General features: G+C 36.4%; 1 protein-coding gene across 1 annotated transcript; it reads left to right on the top strand.

Annotated features, from left to right (window-relative positions):
- The first annotated feature begins 12,771 nt into the window (after positions 1-12,771).
- Positions 12,772-14,239, top strand: LOC6645559 (protein terminus). Its single transcript, XM_047011886.1, has one exon. It carries the CDS (start codon positions 12,855-12,857, stop codon positions 14,202-14,204), a length of 1,350 nt encoding a protein of 449 aa, XP_046867842.1. The 5' UTR covers positions 12,772-12,854; the 3' UTR covers positions 14,205-14,239.
- The last annotated feature ends 4,008 nt before the right edge of the window (positions 14,240-18,247 follow it).

Here is an 18,247-nt window from a genome sequence, read left to right as displayed (position 1 = left end):
TGTAGTTAAACAATGAAATCTAGCATAGAGCATAAATTTAAAGGAAATGAAAACAGAAGTTTTATTTTGCCTGGTTGTTTTTTTGTTCCTCTTTTTTTTGTGGATTTTTCGGAAATGTTTTGTACGCTCAAGTCCATGTTATGATATTGTCCAGGAATGCAAATGCCAATTTAACTTTAGCTTCACTTTGGAGCTATGTATGTATTTATGTGGGGTGAGCAACTTTTTGGGTAGCGGTTGCAATTTTCTATGCAATTACAACAGGAAAATGAGAGGACCAACTGAATAAAGATGACGATGACGACGACGACGATGTTGGTGTAGATGTTGATGGTGTAGACGTTGTCTAACGAAACTTGTGTAATTGATATATGTGGGTGGAACTTTTGTAATGGAACTGCATAGTGTTGGACAACGTCGCAAAGTTTGCGGTCTATGAGAAAGTTGTACGACAAAGGATGGTAGAGAAATTAAGCGTTTTGTTGTTTTAGAGAGTTCTCTCCGCAAGACTAATTGGTTTTTGTAGTCTAGAGGTTAAACTTCAAGGTTAACTGCTGGTAATTATGATGAAAATTGCTACTGCAAATAAAGTTAAACTAAGTATAATTCGGCAAACATGTCACTAAATTTGAACTCTTATGAAATTGCATTTTACAAGTATTCAATTTTTATAACAAACAAATGCACTAAATTAAAGTGAAGTAAAATGTTTAATATTTATTAATGAAATGTTTATAATTGAAATGTTTTGGATTCTTAATCTGCTTACCGATACTGGCATAAGTAGTTTGCTAAAGTGTTGGAAATGTGTTGATTGAAAATGAGGGGGAGATTTTGCGGTTAAGCAATGATTCCAATCAACTTAATTCCTTGATCCCTTAGTCCCATTTAATCTTTGTAATCGATTTTATAGCTTTTAAGGTTTTCTTTTATTTATTTTAAATGATGATATATGTATGTACATACAATCAATCACATCAACCCTCGAACTAACCACACATTTCATTTCCTATGACATTCTCTCATACGGAAAATCCCCACTCGATTTTCATCTTGCATACCGAAGGTCCCTGAACACATTTAAATGCCATTTCAATTACGCGTTCTCTGGCCTCTGTCTCTTGGCCCACAAAGGTTTTCGCTTCGTTAGCGCAACGTTTACGCACAAATTAACACACTACTGCTGCAGCAACTAGGGAACGTTGTTTTTTATCCCACTTTTTAGCCCGCACCCCTGCGCTCTCTTTCCCTTCCTCTATATAGAAACGACAAAGGGTTCCTGTGTTTTATGTGCACGTAACTGGTCTCTCATACACTGAGTGAGACATAAACATAATTTCAATTTTAATGAGCTTGCGTATGAGAAATTTCTGCATATTTCTATCTTGAAAATTATAAAATTTTGCATTTACCTCGCTTTCAAGTAACTTGCATATGAATGACTCTATCTGTCCCTCTTTCTCTTTTCAACTCTATCATAGGAAAATATGCCAGCTATGGCCCACCGATTCGTTTTTTATAGTGGCACTGCCAGGCGGGAGTTAGCCGACTGTTAGAATCCATCATCCTACTGATTCATTATTTTCATTTTCGACATTTTTGAAAAGGTTCATTGGCTTATATATACGGGATTCTTTTACTTTATGCATTATTTTTGTGGAATGCCAAAACTCTGTAGAGCTTACAAAGACATTACATAGAGAGAGGAGAGACTATGACTATATCCTCGAATTCAAATATTTTTCTAGACTTATAAAAGGCATCTCAAAGACAAATGAATCCGTGGGTGATTTTCAAATATTTAAAAAAAAAATGCCTAGTTGAAAAACAAAAAACCAAGCAGAAAACACATAGGACAACCTTTGAAGCACACTTTTAATTTGATTTCGAATTGACTAAAGAATTAATTTTGACTTTGAGTAGAATAGGGAACCCTGCCAAATAAATATTAACTCTGAAATGAGAGAGAGAGAGAACATATACAAAATGTCTACGAATTCGACAAACTCTTCAGCTTGCACTTAATAATGGGTGCATAAAAATTTCATAATCAACATTTTCTTTTAGACACACACACACACACACATACATACATACGTCCCCTCTTTGCTATGGAACTCCCTAAAGCTTTTTGGCTTAAAATGTTAATTGGACGCTGAAATGTTAAATTAGTAAAGAAAAAAATAATATATATATATATATGAAAAAGCAACGGAAAGGAAGTGGAGGAACGATGGGGAGGAGGTGAAACTTAAATAAAAAATGTCAGTTGGGTGTTGCCTAGACAGGGCTTTGAAAAAATTGTCAGTTGGCAGGCAGCCAACACACTGAGGCTCCTCTCTAGGAACACACACACACATAGAGGGGGCCTCCGCAATGAGATGTAGGGAAATTCAAGCAAAGAGGAGCGCAGACAACTTCCGGTGCTCAGAAAAATGCCCAACCACAACTTTCATTTCATTATGCATAAATTATGAAATTACGCAGAAAATAAATATAGAAAAGAGGAAGATGACGCCGCCAGAACGATAAATGATGGTGAAGAATCAGTCAGAGACGAGGGGAATGCACAATGGGGGACAAAACAAAATTATGGCAACTGGCGAAACGTCACTCACTTTTATACCTCAGTCACCAATAATTTGCATTTGCATCCATATGGCAACCACAAAAGTATTAAGGCCATTTACGTGCCTTTGTTTTGATTTGCTGCATTTTTTCAATTTGAACAGTGATTTCTGTCTAGAACTAAAACGACAAGAAAATGGCAACATATCCATTATTAAACCATGGCATGGAAGAGACCAGCCAAGTGGCCAACAGGTGAGAGATCCCTAAAAGCTTCAAAGTCTACTCTTTTGTTTCATTTTGTTTGCTCAACAGCCACAGTTTTGCAATGCGGATTCTTAATTATCTGCAAATTAGCCTAATTAGCCAAGCCTGTCTTTGTTGCATAGATAAAAGCAGCCAAGTGACTGAGGTAAGCTGAAGCACATTCACTTCGTGTGTGCCATCAAGTGGCTGTCTCTCAAAGATTGTTTTTGGTATTGTATCCATTTAACGTCCAAATTGCAGCCACACACTTTCCCAATGCAGCCACAGTCCTAATTGATGGTAAATTTTCGCTAATTAGGCAAGTAATCAATTTTCAGTTTGCTTTCGAAAACCAGGAACGCATACTTTCGGTCACGCCCTACTTATACATATATGTATGAGTATGAAAATTGTAAGCAAATCACGTATCAAACAGAGCATGTACCTCTCTATACTTATGTATATTAGGGTGTTGCTTGAAAATAAAATTATATTCTTTTACCCTCTTTTTGTCCTTTTAATGGTCTTAGATAAAAACAACTTGTGATTTTTGCTAGAAATAAATAATAGTTATTATATATCTGTTGTATTAACTTAATTTGAACTACCAGAGGGCCGGGGCTAACTTCGACCGCGTCAAAGTTTGTATACCCTTGCAACATTTTTGGTAACTCTTTCCTTACCTATAGCCATCAAAAGTGGAAAAACGTTTAAGCTAAAAAGGCTAATGTTTGCGAAAGAACGGCCTACATAGGAAATAACGAAGATATTGATCAAAGTCACTGTTTTCCACCGATCGTTCCTATGGGAGCTATATGATATAGTTACCCGATCCTTATCAAATTTGGCACAATCATTAACAGATATATTAAACTAACAAATGTTTAATTTGAAAGCAATCGCGTCAAAAGTAACGAAGTTATTCACCAAAGTCACTGTTTTCGAAAGATCGTTCCTATGGGAGCTATAGGATATAGTCACCCGATCTTGATCAAATTTGGCATAGTCGTTTATATGTGTAATTAACTTACCAATATTAAAATTCACGACAATCGCTCAGAAAATAACGAAGTTATTAAGAAAAGTCACTGTTCGTGACTTTGCCTTTTGTATGGGAGCTATATGATATAGTGATCGGATCCGGCTGAATCCGAGATATACAACGCCTGCAGTATATACAAGCCTACATGCAAAATTTCAGCTCTGTAGCTCTTACGGTCTAGGAGGAGTTTGCGTTGATCCAGACGGACGGACGGACGGACGGACGGACGGACGGACGGACGGACGGACGGACGGACGGACGGACGGACGGACATGGCTATTTGAACTCGTCTCGTCGAGCTGATCAAGAATATATATACTTTATATGGTCGGAGATGCTTCCTTCTATGCGTTGCACACTTTTGACCAAAATTAATATACCCTTTTTGCAAGGGTATAATAAAATCTACAATCTTTATAACGTTTCAAACAAAAACACTGAAAAGTTTAACGTGAAGTCGGCACGTTTTATCCCTTATCCCGTTATGCAATACCGATATTTTAAAAAATTATTAAAACTGTTATATATATTGTATTTTATAATTAAAACGTTGCATTTGCATAGAGTCCAATTAACATTAATGTAATAAAACAAATGTAACATATGAAAACAGGAAGTTATTGTAACGAATGTATGTAAATGAAATTAAAACGAGTAGAAAATAAAACACATTACACATGAAGTAGACAAGAAAGATAGTCTTGTATTTAAATTGGGTCTATGTTGAGACACCACAATTACTAACCATTTTTCAAATCGTTTGGGAAGTTAATTTAGGTTAATAAAAAGTTTCATTTGTTTCTTAATTTATACGACAATCGATTAAAAACTCATGCGGCTTAGATAGTTAATAATTTAAATTTTGTTTAAAAACATTTTCTGGTTCCAAAATAAGAAAAAAAGTTCCTAATATTTTAGTTCCCTGCAGGGCTATCGGAATGTCGTTTTGAAAGAAGTTAATTAGCTAGAAATAGTTTCACAGTAGTTTTTAACCCACCTAAGGAGAAATATTCGCTAATTTTTTAGGGCGAAGAAGTTCTTTTAACTCAGCTTTTCGCAGTATTATTTAGGTGTTAATAAATAAGGAGTACCATTTGGCCAAAGAAACTCTTGAATTTATGCTCGTCACTTTTTGTGCCAAGAACATCCTAATATATAAACATGTATGTATACATTTGCGGTCTCTAGACAAAATGGCATCAACAGCACTTCCGTTAAGACAATGTTGCAGCAACTTTAGTTCTATAGCGTCTCTTGTTGGCTGAATTTTGCTCATAGTGATTGGGGTCAACGGAAAATTGAAATGACTTTTCAAGTGAAATATTTAGATGCTCTCCCACATTGGGTCCAACACCGACTTTTTAGCATAACATCTAAAGTAAAGTTATCGAGTTGAACTTGGTAGATACGCCATTGTGGCCCATATAAAAGCAAACTTCAACAAACAAATTTACCTACAACTTCATGTAAATGTGACGGCCAAAGCCGAATAAAAACTTATTAGCAAAGATTTATTAATGGTTTATACTTCGGTTGAACTAAACTTTACTTAGTTCTGGTCTACAAAAAAACAAACACTTTGGTTCGGTTTTTTTTGTTCTGTTATTGTAGATCAAATTAATGCAAAAAATAAAAAATTGGGATTGGCCCCAATGTGTGCTTTACAGCGATTTCAAATTGATTGCATGTTAAATGAATTTTTACGACTGATCGACTTACCACTTTTAATGAGAAATGAGATAAAAAGCCGAGCCTTAAAAAGGCAAGCAAAAGAAAGAAAGTGGATGAATAGGAACCAGATATAAAAAAAAAAACATCCCAGGTAAAAAGTATCTTGAAAGGATTAAGGATTATTAAGAAATGCATTTGCTCTGCACTCCAAAAGCGGAAAAAGCACAAAAAAAGAAGAAGAAAAGAGAAAAAAGCGAAACGTAAGCAAATGAAAAGCAAAGTTAAAAGGGATAAAATAATCAACGCACATTTTGCTCTAGCCCTTTCGAATACCCTACTTTAGCAAAGGTTCACATTTCCAACTTAATATCCTTAATGTCCATCACACTTACATTTTCCGCCTTTCGACGGGCTGCGACAGTATCACATAAGAAAAGAAATTAGTTAATTGATGTGCTTTAATAAAGGGTATTCCAATGTCGTTGTTCAAACGCAATGCATTGATTTTGTGTTCCTTCTCAGCAACATTACAGCAGCTAAATGAGCAGTTAAACAGATTTCCTGATGATGGAGCAACATTGGAGGCCGGGAGGTGCCGGAATAAATTTAATGAGTAAATTTCTTTGGCAGCGAGGAACATTTTTTTGCCCTTTTTGCAAAAGAAAATCTAAGGAAACTAATGAAAATTGCAAGGGAAAAATTTCAACAGAATTAAGTTGAACATCAGTGGAACAATTTTCGGCAGAAACAATTTAATGCAATAATAAATTATGCATGTCAATACTGAAAATGCATATACATATGTATGTTTGTATTATTATATGCAATGCTAACCAGATCCAAGACAGATGGATTTATTTACTATATAGAGTCCATGTTCAGTAAGTAGGTAAGTGGGGAAAACAAACTTAATAAGCTTAAGAACACAAATAGGCAAGAGATTCATTTCTCCACACAAACAGCGATGACCCCAAAAACCAGGGAAAACCTCATATGAAATGCAATTCAATTAAATGCAATAAATTAACTAGATTCATTTATAGACCGGCATACATAATGAATTACTCAAGGTGGTAACAAGAGGTACGAACACGAATCGACTACTCGAATACCCAATAATAGTATATGGGTATATTAAACGAATTAAAGTTTAATATATAAAAGACAGAGTTTACGTTTAATCAGAAGCAATATTTTTTAAATGCACTCAGTCACTCAATAGCACAGTCTTCATTGAGAGAAGAACTGAACTAGTAGATCAATGAACAAGTGAGTCAGTGAGTTATTGAGTAAACAAGTGCGGAAGTTTAAAGAGAACATGATTTCGGTCACTTACTAATTCAATTTGTCTTTCCATGTATATCATCGTCTTAGTTAGCCAAAGTTCTACTATTTTTGTACTATTCAGGGTATTAAATGCTAGTTCATCATAGACCATTGAAAATTGCCAAGTAAACGAGAAGCAAATCTACATACATAATATGTATGAAGTATACATATGTGCTATGTAGTATATCCTTACAATTTCATCAAGTATTATTTTGAAAATTTCTGCTAATGTCAGTCTCATCATTGTTTCTCTCGATATACTCGTAAGCACACACGCACAAACACTGAGAGACTGAGAACTGAGAACTGTTGACAAAGCTGTTAAGGACATAAACTCACAAGTACTCAGGGTATGCTATATGATGCATCTCTAACCTCATCTAATGCCAAACCCATAACCCAGGCACAGGGCCCGAGAAGTGAGTGAGTGAGTGAGTGACTCAATCTTTGACAAAATTGTAAAGCATTTTAATTGCTCAGCTTTTCACTCACAGTCAGTTTCTTTTTCTATATATGCATTAAAGAAGGGTTCACAATTGCTTGTTTTTGTAGGATGTAGGATGAATGTTTGTATGTCAGTTGACCTTGCAGTCAGTCAGCTAGAAAGTGAAAGGCTAAAAGAGAGAAAATTTGCATAATTTGCATTGCAGTTGACTGTGGCAGCTACAGCTACATCAACAGCAGAAGCATAGAATTTAGTTGTTAGCTCAACACAAAACTTGCTGACAAATTGCGGGGGAGATTTTCGCCGCCTGGTCCATAAACGTCAACACCTCGGCTCAGTCAAACCCACTGACAGGCTGACGGCGCTGCGGCGGCATCAGCAGCGGCGACAGGAATGTCATGGAACGCCCCTGAAGCCAAACCAAGACCCTTGCCACTTACTTCAGTCTCAGACTACGTTTTGTAGATTGCTTGAATTACGCATGCAAACGACTGAGATGACTGAGACGACGACAACGAAGACGACGACTACGACGACCAACTTGGTTGGGAGACGATCAGCCAGGACGATGAAAACGAAAAAGACGCAACGGCAATGTTGGCGACAATGTTTGACGACTTTTGCCATTGAGACAGCCAAAGTTTTTTTTTCTTTCCTTTTTATGGCAATTTTTGCAGCCAGACGCGTCAAGTGGATGAATACCGAGCGGGCGAACTACCCACTACCCACTACCCACACCCCATCAACGCACCCATCCACTTACCGAACCAACCCACCTTTTTGTTTTTGTTCATGTCGCTGCTATTGTTGTTGTTAGTCGTAGTAGTAGTTGTTGGTGTTTGTTGTATGAATATGAAATTTAACACAAACTGCAGCACAAGTTACAAGTTTTCCATCTACCCCGCCATTTGCCACCACGCGTCACATTTTTCTCCAACTTGTTCTCCCTCACCCAAAACCCATTGGATAGGCTCACGACTTGAGTGCATAAAGTGGAAAAGTTTCATCAGACATTTGCATTAAGGCAGCAAATTGTGAGAAAATAACATTAAAATTGCCATGAAAAATTCTAGACAGTTAAATGCATGGGAAAATTGCATTCTCCACAGGACGGGCAAATGAAAACTGAAGAAGAACGGGAGCGAATTTCTGCAGCTTTTAAAGTTTTCAGTGCCACAGAAACCGCCACCGAAAAGAAAACCAGAAACCCTCCAATGCAACAGCTTTAGAGTGCAAATGACCAAGATGAATGGAAAACCAAAGCACCCAAACCGACAAACTAGTCCAAGTAACAAACCAAGAAAACGTAAAAAAAAGAAACACAAAATTGAAATACTAAAACTTTGATTTACAAATCAAAAAATTCAATTAAAGTTTTTAAGATTTCACTGTTTGCTTGGACCTAGGCAGTTGGATAAAGAGTTAAGTGCCTGGAAATGAGTTTTACCCAAAAGAGAAAACTTTTCAAAATTAATCCACTTTGACAAATGATACAGCAGCACGAAAGGTTAATTCCACAAAAATAAACCAACAAGAAATACCTAATTAAAGTGCAGAGCTAAATGTGTTCAACTTACATAACTAACTGAACACTTCTAGGGATACGCGAGATTATAAAAAAGATTTACCTCAGAACAAAGGGTTTCTCAGAATCCAGATGATTAAAATAACTTTATCTTCAAGGCGTCCTATAAATATTTCGCAATCTTTAATTTTTATTTCATAGTTTAATTTTCATAGTATAATGGAAAGAGTCTTTTACGTTAAGTCAGTTGTTAAATTTTCAATTCCCACATTGTACAGAATCTAAATTATGTTAAAAACCACTAAAACCATCACCTTTAGGGATAAACATATTTCGGAATTTCACTTGGACATGGGCTTTTGTGAAATTCCATATGGTTATATAATCTTTAAATTCTACTTTCAAATGCTTTTGGGAAATCAGTTTTTACCAAACGCAATTCTGAACAAATTTTCCATCATTGTTGTGTGCAAATTTGTGTGTGTTTTTTTTCGTATTTTGTAGGTGACAGAAATGGGGGTAAATTCTCTTTGCATTTATCCTCATGTTCTTTGTCCGTTGGCATAAATTGCAAAACCAACAATTTTCCTCACGTATAGCTATAGCTCTAGGTATATCTATATTCCTACTCATGCGTTTGGCTTCAAACCAAAAGTGCTGTCTGTTTTTTTGCCAACAATATGTCCAAGTAACTGTTAACCCAACTAGCCTGAGACGACGGACCTAAAGCAAAATATGTATGAGTAAAAACACAAAATGTCAACACTTTGAGATAGCCCAACACAGGGCAAAAACGAAACGAAAAGGAAGCTAGAAAAGGAACAGAACAAAAAAAGAAAAAAAAGGAAAAATAGAAGACAAAACCCATGCACAGATTTTATCCAACTCAATTTTACTGGCTTTCACTTGGATTGCTGGAACACCTGTCCGTCTATCTGTCTGCCTAGACCAGCCATCTTTCCTGCTCCTCCTCTTATGGTCGTGCTGCATATCCATTATACGAGGTCTTTAGTTTAGCTTTTAAGCAGAATGAAACAACTTTAAAATCTGGCACCTTTTGACTTTGCAATTACCCTGTAACGTCAGCATTTAGGAACTTTTAAATCTTTGTTATGCTATTTGTCATCAACTCGAGAATAGATGTGAATAGGTTGTCTTAGTTAGAATCTAGTTCGGTCAATGACTTTAACCTAATATGCCTTTAAGAAGAGAAATCCCTATAGGGTATCTAGGGGAAGAAAAAAGAAAGTGTTGGTTGGATTAACCAGCAATTCAAAATTTTATGACAACTCGAGAACTAGAGAAAAAAGAAAGTGACGAGAGACCGACTGAGAGGTAAAGAAGTGAAGTGGATCGATAGTCTCATATGTATGTATGTATGTATGTATGTATGTATGTTTCTTTGCCATTTGCACCCCCCTGTTTGGGCATGTGATCCATACTACGGTTGATTGACTGCATCGTCTTTAGTTTGTACTCTTCCATTTTGTTCCGGTCTAGTCTCTCATTTGGCATTAGGTTTCACACATTCTGGTCCTTCTGACCATAGCAAATAACACTTTTACAGTTAGTATTTGATTTGATTTGATTTTGAGTGCAATGTTGTGCTAGATATATCAGAAGGGATTGCATTTTTGGGTAAAAGGGGTTAAAAGAGGCTAAAGGATTTAATGGGCCCAGCCAACTTCAAAGTACGACTTTCTGAGTGCCGCATTAAGTAAAATCTCCAAGCGTCACCCATCACTTTGCATTTTAGTTTGGAAAAAAAAAATCATTTCAAAGCTCTACCATATCCTGGAGGAGTAGCTAGGCAGAAATGCTCCCCGTCTGCCACCTCCTTGTCCCCTCAATGCATTCCATTTCTCTGACTTAATTAACTTTTTGCTCCCATGCCCGGCGCTCTGTGTGGAGCCGCATTGTTTCACATACCTCAACAAAAATAAAGAAATAAAAATGGAAAAATATACAATATAAAAACTAAGGGAATATATAAATAAAACGAGCAGGACAAATATGAAAAATATTTATACGTATGGTCTAATCACTTGATACTCTTTACTTTCCTTTTGCTGAATAGTTTGTTTAAAACTTTTGAACATTGAAAGATATTTACTTTACGGTTTTCGATTATAGGGAAATGATTCGATTTGTAGTATTCTGTTCTGAATACTTATGTATTCCGAATGTTAAGACCTTTGAATGGAACTTGGACATGCCCATGAGGTTGGAATGAACCGCAACTAAAAAAAGAATTCAAGCAATCCTTTGATCTTGCATTTGAGAGTAAAACGAAATACGAATTCAGTTTCATGAATGAGAAAGGGGCAAGGGTAGATATGCAGGACATCCTTTTATATGAAAGGGTATCCCCTATGGATATAGAGAATTCACCATATTTAAATAGTCATTAAAAGCCAGAAATAAAAGAGCCAACGGGCACATGGATGAATGACAAAGACTATGTAGGTGGGTTTAAATGAATGGTGCTGGGTTGCAGTGTAACTTGCCGAGAAATTATCATTGTATTTTTTAGCTTTAAGTACCTTCTAATTGCCTTTGTTAATTTTCAAGCATATTTTATTTAGAGCAGCATTAAAACCAAAAAAGGACAACAAAGACAACCACAACGAGGGAGTAGCACAAACACACACAGTGGACAGTGAGAAAATGGAAAACAAAAAAAGACCAAAAGGGAAAACAGGAACACTGTCGACGCCAGAGAGACGCGGCTAGGCAAAAGGCAGCAGCAGCAGCCAAGCCAAAACGGGGCCAGAACAATGAAGCGTAAAAAACGGAAACGGAAATTAAGTGACTGCAGTGTGACCAAGTTGATGTGGATGGGTTGTTGGGTGGTTGGGTGGTTGGGGTGGCAAACCAACACCATTGTCGCGTCACTTGCCACGAGGTGGCCATTGTCCACTTAGTTTGCGTGGCGACAACAAAATGCATAGTGGCGACCAGTTGACAAAAAAGAAATGGAAATAGAAAAAGGATTTCGAGTGGCAAATGACGATGACGGTACCGATGATGATGATGATGATGGCGATGAAGTTTAGTTGATGGCTTTTAACTACTGCAAATCGCAGGATTCCTACTCAAATTGGGCGTGGTTTGACACAGCATGGAATTATTATCATCCTATATACATACACACATATATCATTTATTTTGTATTTTAAGTTTACTCAGCAATATTTTTACAGTTCTTTTAGCTCATTAATGCATTTAAATGCATTGCAGAAAACCAGAATTTTAACTTTTAATCCCATTTAATCTCATCCAAACCAAAATCACCTCATGTATGTATGCCTGAATTATGGGATTCATTGGAAGCTTAAGTACAAAGATCAAAAGCGCTTAAAAAAAAACATTTCTGCACATATTATTGACGTGTGTGGGTTATGTAGGGGGACAGGTTAATAATATTATAATCCACACAGTATCAATAACTATAAAGCGCTATAATGCCATTCCGATTGATTAAAAACTTTCGTTTTTTCGTTTATTGTGTTGGCTAAAAGAACGCTACTGAAGTTAAGGCTCTTAAAATACTATAAACTGTTATAGTTAGTTAACAATATATTTGTTAGTTAAAGGTTTAAGCATGATTTTTAAGCAATTGTAGTTGTGTTGAAACCTCTTGAACTCGCACTATTTTGGTATTCAATTTCGTAGCCTCTTTCCAGGCAGCAGGTAGCTTTCCTTACTAATAAAAGTTGTCATTTTGGGGTTTTCCCAGGTTAGGCAAATATACCTAAATTTTCAAAGCTAATCAGGTGGTGGTGATGACATATGGAGATTGCAAAACCGGCAACAGATGGGCCTAATAAAATCATAAACCAAGATTAGTTTTGTGTGAGCCCAAACCCAAAGTGTAGATCAGGTAGGATCTGCTTAATTATGTAGCTACCTGCAAGGGTATATATAATCGATGTGAAGTGCTAAAGAGCATATCAGTTCACAATTGAATCTTGTGCTATACACATCGATAACAACAACAGCAACAACACCAAAAGTTACTTGCCATCATGTTTGACGAGGAGCCAATTTCAAGTTTTGTATTCACCAATGAGTCAACCACTCAAACCTTTCATCATCAATGGTATGCCCAAGGTCAATTGCATGAGTGCGCCACCTGCTTTAGTTGCATAGATGCCGATGAGCCACCCAGTCAGCATTGGTTACACGATGGTCAGGAGTCGAACAAGCTGCTCCAGCTAAGCAAACAGCAACAAGCTGTCCTGGACATCATTGAGGCACGCCAGATCGAGACATTCTTCTTTTGCGATGAGAGTGCCAAGGATAAACTGGAACACTTTATGGGGGAGACTTGTGCCCGTGGAGTGCCAGAGCTATTGCGCTGGATGTTCCATCAGGGGAACACATTGAGTGTGGAATTCAATTTGGCCTGCTACGTGAATGTGGAGAATCAGGTGCTAATTTTCCAGAGTGGCAATCTTCAGGTGGATCATCACTATGACATTGAGGAGTGTGTCAGTGTGGTCTACGATATGCTATTGCAAAGGATTCACAACTATTTGGACATGGGCCTGGAGGAATGCAGCATAACCCGTTTGAAAGTGCAAGTGAAGCGTAATTGTATCGAGGATAATGGTGACTCTACGATTGATTCGCAATACTCCTTGCCATTGCAACTGAGGCAAGAGGTGACAGGGGCGTCATCATTGTCATCATCATCATCTTCGTCATCGTCAGTAAGCAGCGAATCAGATTTGGCCACCATACGAGCTGCCTATTTAAAGCACTCACGTGAATGTCATGGATATTTTCCACCCAATATGCGGGTGAATCTTTATGGCCTGCAACAATGCAGAACCACCAAAGAAATCTATGTGGTGCCCTATCATATAAGCGAAACTCTTCAACAATTGCCCAATAAGAATTTCCTTATAGTGAATAATATATTGGGTCAATTCCAACGTTTGCATGAGCTGCCCACACGACTGGCCACAGAGGACACCTCTTCGTCGGTGCCAGCATCTCCATCCTCAACGTCCTCCTCACCTACTAGCTCCAATTCTAGCCGTTCATCCTCATTGCAGTGCCGTCGTTGTCGCACTCAGTTCAGTCGTTCGAGTAAATTGCATATACATCAGCAATTGCATTGCGGTCAGGACTTCACAGTGGACAGCATGCATGCCGATATTGTTGAGATCTATGAGCAATGTCTGCCCATATCCCGAACTGTCTTTCAATATGCCTGCTATGGCATAACCAAACCGAAAACTGTCATGCGAAAGGGTCAATTTGTGCCCATCGAATGCGATTGGCGTAGTGAGAGTTCCGTAAAGGTTCAGCATGGACCTTGTGTGGTCATAAGCAATGCTCAGCATAGTAGTCCATCTAAATACTATTAAATAAGTTTCAATAAATCAAATTTTTAAGCCTAAAACTACCCACTGTGTGTTTATATATTTTTTTTAAATTTACATTTTCAGCATTAGTTTTACGTTTCTATCCATTCATCCAAGGAGCACTTAATTGAGTTGCTGCCGTTGCCAACAACTTTGCTCCCAACAACCATTTCTGTATTGTCCTTTTGTCCTCACCTCTTGATTTATGGCCTTTGCATTTTTATACGGCTCCTGTTCTAGCTCTGACTCTGACTCTTTCTAGATTTTTAAAACGCATTCCAAAGTCCTTTTTTGCTTTCGTTTGCATTTTAAATGTGTTCTCTCCCTCATTCACATTCCAATTCTTTTTCTTGCCTGGTTGGTCACTCAATTGGACATGGTTCTTGTCTTGGTCCTTATTTCTATGTATTTTACTAGCATCTTCTAGCTCTGGTCGTGCGTATTTTTATTTCAATTGTTTGTCTTGTTCTATTCTATTCTGGTCTATCCGTCTATCCTTTGTGCACGCCCAAAATGACTTTCACTTGAATAACTAATTTTACTTGTTGATTTACGAGTTATGACACTTTTGCCACCTCTTCCCTGCAAATAAGTTGGTTAGTTGATTTCCCCCCAAACCCCCTCTTTTTTAAATCAAAATCAAAAACCATCATACAATTAGATCAATTAAGTTTAACATCTGTTCATTAAATCAATTTAAGACAAGTAACATCATTTTGAAATTGCTATTGTGCCTCCAGCTCTCTCATTCACTCACCCACTCCATTAAATCCCCAGTCCCAATTGCATTGTGTAATTAGCAAGTAGAAGAGGAAGAAGTACTAAAGTTGATAATTTTGATTTTTTTTTTTGGCTGACTGCCAAAGCAAAATAAAACCACAATAAATGGGGTTTGCGGGCAGCTTAAAAAAAAAGAGAAAAAGTTGTTAACTTTTCTCACACTCTATCTGGTCGGAAACAAAAGCTGTGAAAATTGCCCAAGGACATTTTTGAAATGTAATAAAACGAGAGGTTCATTGTATGTTTAGCAAATATTTTACATATTATGACCATGACCAAACATTACAAAAAATACAGATTCAATATTAAAATATAAAGTAAGTGATCCCTTTTAGAGAGGTTCAAGTATATCTCAAGATTTCGATTTGAGAGAGATTTAAGAATATTCATATCTGCAAAATGGGATCGGTGGATGCATTAAAACATTTGTAAATATTCAATCTATAACTTGTGAATAAGAAATCGAAAGTTATCACAACTTTTGAAGTAAACCAAAGAAAAGTTTTTAAAATTTAAAATCATTTTGTAAAGAAATCGATTTTCCTTTTTTTTCCTCCTGTCTGCTTTCGTCTCTTACTCTCCCCCTCTCTCTCTCTCTCTCCGTAATTTGGTTGCGGTTATAGGTTAAAAAAAGAAAAGGAACGAAATGACATGTCGTCCTTCGTCAAAGTTGACTGTTTAGTAAATTGTGTGGAATTTACGCGTTGCCATTTCGTGATGCTTTTTTTCTTTCTTGTTTTTGTTGTTTGTCGTCATTGTCGTCGTCACGCCCTAAAACCTAAATGCCTTTCATAATAATAATTCAAATATGGCAGCGGCATCAGCCCGGCACTGCTTGGACACATTAGTTCCGCCATTTTGAGCACCAGACCGACCAACAGGTTCCGCTTCCTACCTAACTACAACCCCACCGCCCCGTCCGACCCCGTCATTTCACCCAACCCACAAATGAGAAGGAAAATGATTAAATGTGCGAAAGAAAGGAATCGGAAAGAAACATTGCTCATAAAACGTTTTGCAGCACATAAATAAAATGGAATAGAAATATAAGACAGAAGTAGTAGATACGACTTTCACAATTGTCTGTAAGGCAGACTCTCATTCAAATTGTAGCCATATCTTTGAACATAAAGAGCAGACAAAAGACATAAACTAAATGAAGTGCCACCACCCAAACAGTGTCGATCCATTCATTCAACCATCCATTCGCCCATCCATCCGTCCATCCATCCATCTATCTGATGATGTGTGAGTGACACAAGTATTTCGATTTCATTTCCATTTTTTTCCATTGTCGTAACTCAATGCTATTTAAAGGAGCCAAAAGACGAAATCCAAATCAATTGTTACATTTATACAACACACAATGAAAACTGTTTTTGCCAGATACAATATATGCTGAAATATATCCATCCAAATAGCCACACAAACACATACACTCACAGATATTTATACAGAAACACAAGAGAAAACCCAGACTTTAATAGAAAAATAATCATTTTCGCATGTCGAGACAGTAAGCTATGTAGATACATACTATATATTGAGGGAAAAATGTCAGAACAATGAACACAATACTCCGATTCTCTTACATATACATACATATGTACATACATTTGTGAGCGAATCAACGAGTAAATTGTTTAAATGGCAGGCAAACAGAATAGTTCGAATCACAATAGAATAGAGACAACAGGCTTTCATTTCTTAACCTTGAAAACATTTATATTCAATTGCAGTCTGAATTTTAACCAAGACCGATTAAAATATCAAAAATGTTATCTAAAATATATAAACTAATAATGCTTTCATAATTTAAAAATGACTTTTGTTGCCCAATTAGTTTTATTACTTCCCCACATTCAATAATTTAAGTTAAATTTGCAAAACCTGTTGTTATTGGAAATTATTATAGAAACATAATCTAAATCTATGTGGAGACAAAAAAAACTTTCTAAAATTTTTTTGTTTTTATTTAACAATTCCAGTATTGACCGACTCATCGCTTATTCACGACAAACACTTTCCTAGTCTTCATTCGAATACAGACAAAAAAGGAATGTAATTTGTCGTTAGAGCCTAATCTGGAGTGAAATGCCTGGGAATACATACATATATCTATGTCAACAGAGATGATAAATGGGTGAAATTTCATTTTATAACAATTTTTGAATTCATCATTTCTTATATTTATTTTATTACTTTTTTGTTTTTTTTTTTTTTGTATGTACAATTGTCATCAAGAAAATGAATAATGGGTCTAAAAAGTTATACAAAATATGAAGCCAACAACTTGCCTACACCTAATATGTATTATGAATATTTATGATTCAATATGTTTCGTACTCGTATTCATAAAAACCATCGGTTGCATTGAGTAAAATTCATTTGTGCCTAATGAATCTTGGACTCGGCAATTTATGGCAATATAGTTTCCTTTCTTTATGGCAAATTTTTCTCACGTCGCCTTGTATTGTTTTTTGATACCCTTTACAAAAAAGGTCAGAGGTGTGCAAGGCATAGAAGGAAACAGGAACATAAAGTATACATATAGCTACACTCATGGACAAAGAAATAGGTGTGCCCCTCAGGATTCAAGAACTGCCTGTTTTAAAATCATGTGGCAGAAAACAGAATCTTAATGATTATTGGTAGTATCATGAAGTAAAATAAGTCATTCCCAGTAATAATCACCAATCTTAAATCATTTTTTGAGCATAATTCGTAATATTCCCACTTTTTCAGTTGGCTAGAATAAAAGGTGTGTTCAACAAATCTAGTGTTAATTTGTGTTAAAATATGTAACTATGGTCCAATATTTGATTGAATTTTACTGAATAAATATAGTATTGTGAATATTGACAATTACTCTTGATAAGTTTTTCTATATTCATGGGCACAGACGACTTTGTTTACCTGCAGAACTCTATACGGGTGTTGCACCCTGTATTTCAAAAATTATGTGCTGTTAAAGCAAGCAAGATTAACAATTGGTCTTTAAGGTTGTTTTCCAAAGATTACTTTTCCACTCAAGGGGCATACCGAGATGTCAGGGTGTTGCTCTTAAAAGAAATAATTGAATTAGGATATCCAATCTTCCACAGGAATTTTCCCAATTTTAGAAATACAAATGATTCAAACGAATATCTTGGTATGGAAAATATACCCAAACCACTGGACTGTCGATTCGCAGACTCGAAGTCAATTTCTTGGGCTTCTGAAGTACGAAACCATTTTCCCAGAATTTCGGTACTTCAAGCAATAGT

The sequence above is a fragment of the Drosophila willistoni genome (assembly GCF_018902025.1).
Source record: "Drosophila willistoni isolate 14030-0811.24 chromosome XR unlocalized genomic scaffold, UCI_dwil_1.1 Seg143, whole genome shotgun sequence".
Classification (NCBI taxonomy): Eukaryota; Metazoa; Arthropoda; class Insecta; order Diptera; family Drosophilidae; genus Drosophila; species Drosophila willistoni.
This window is presented reverse-complemented; position numbering and strand designations above follow the sequence as displayed.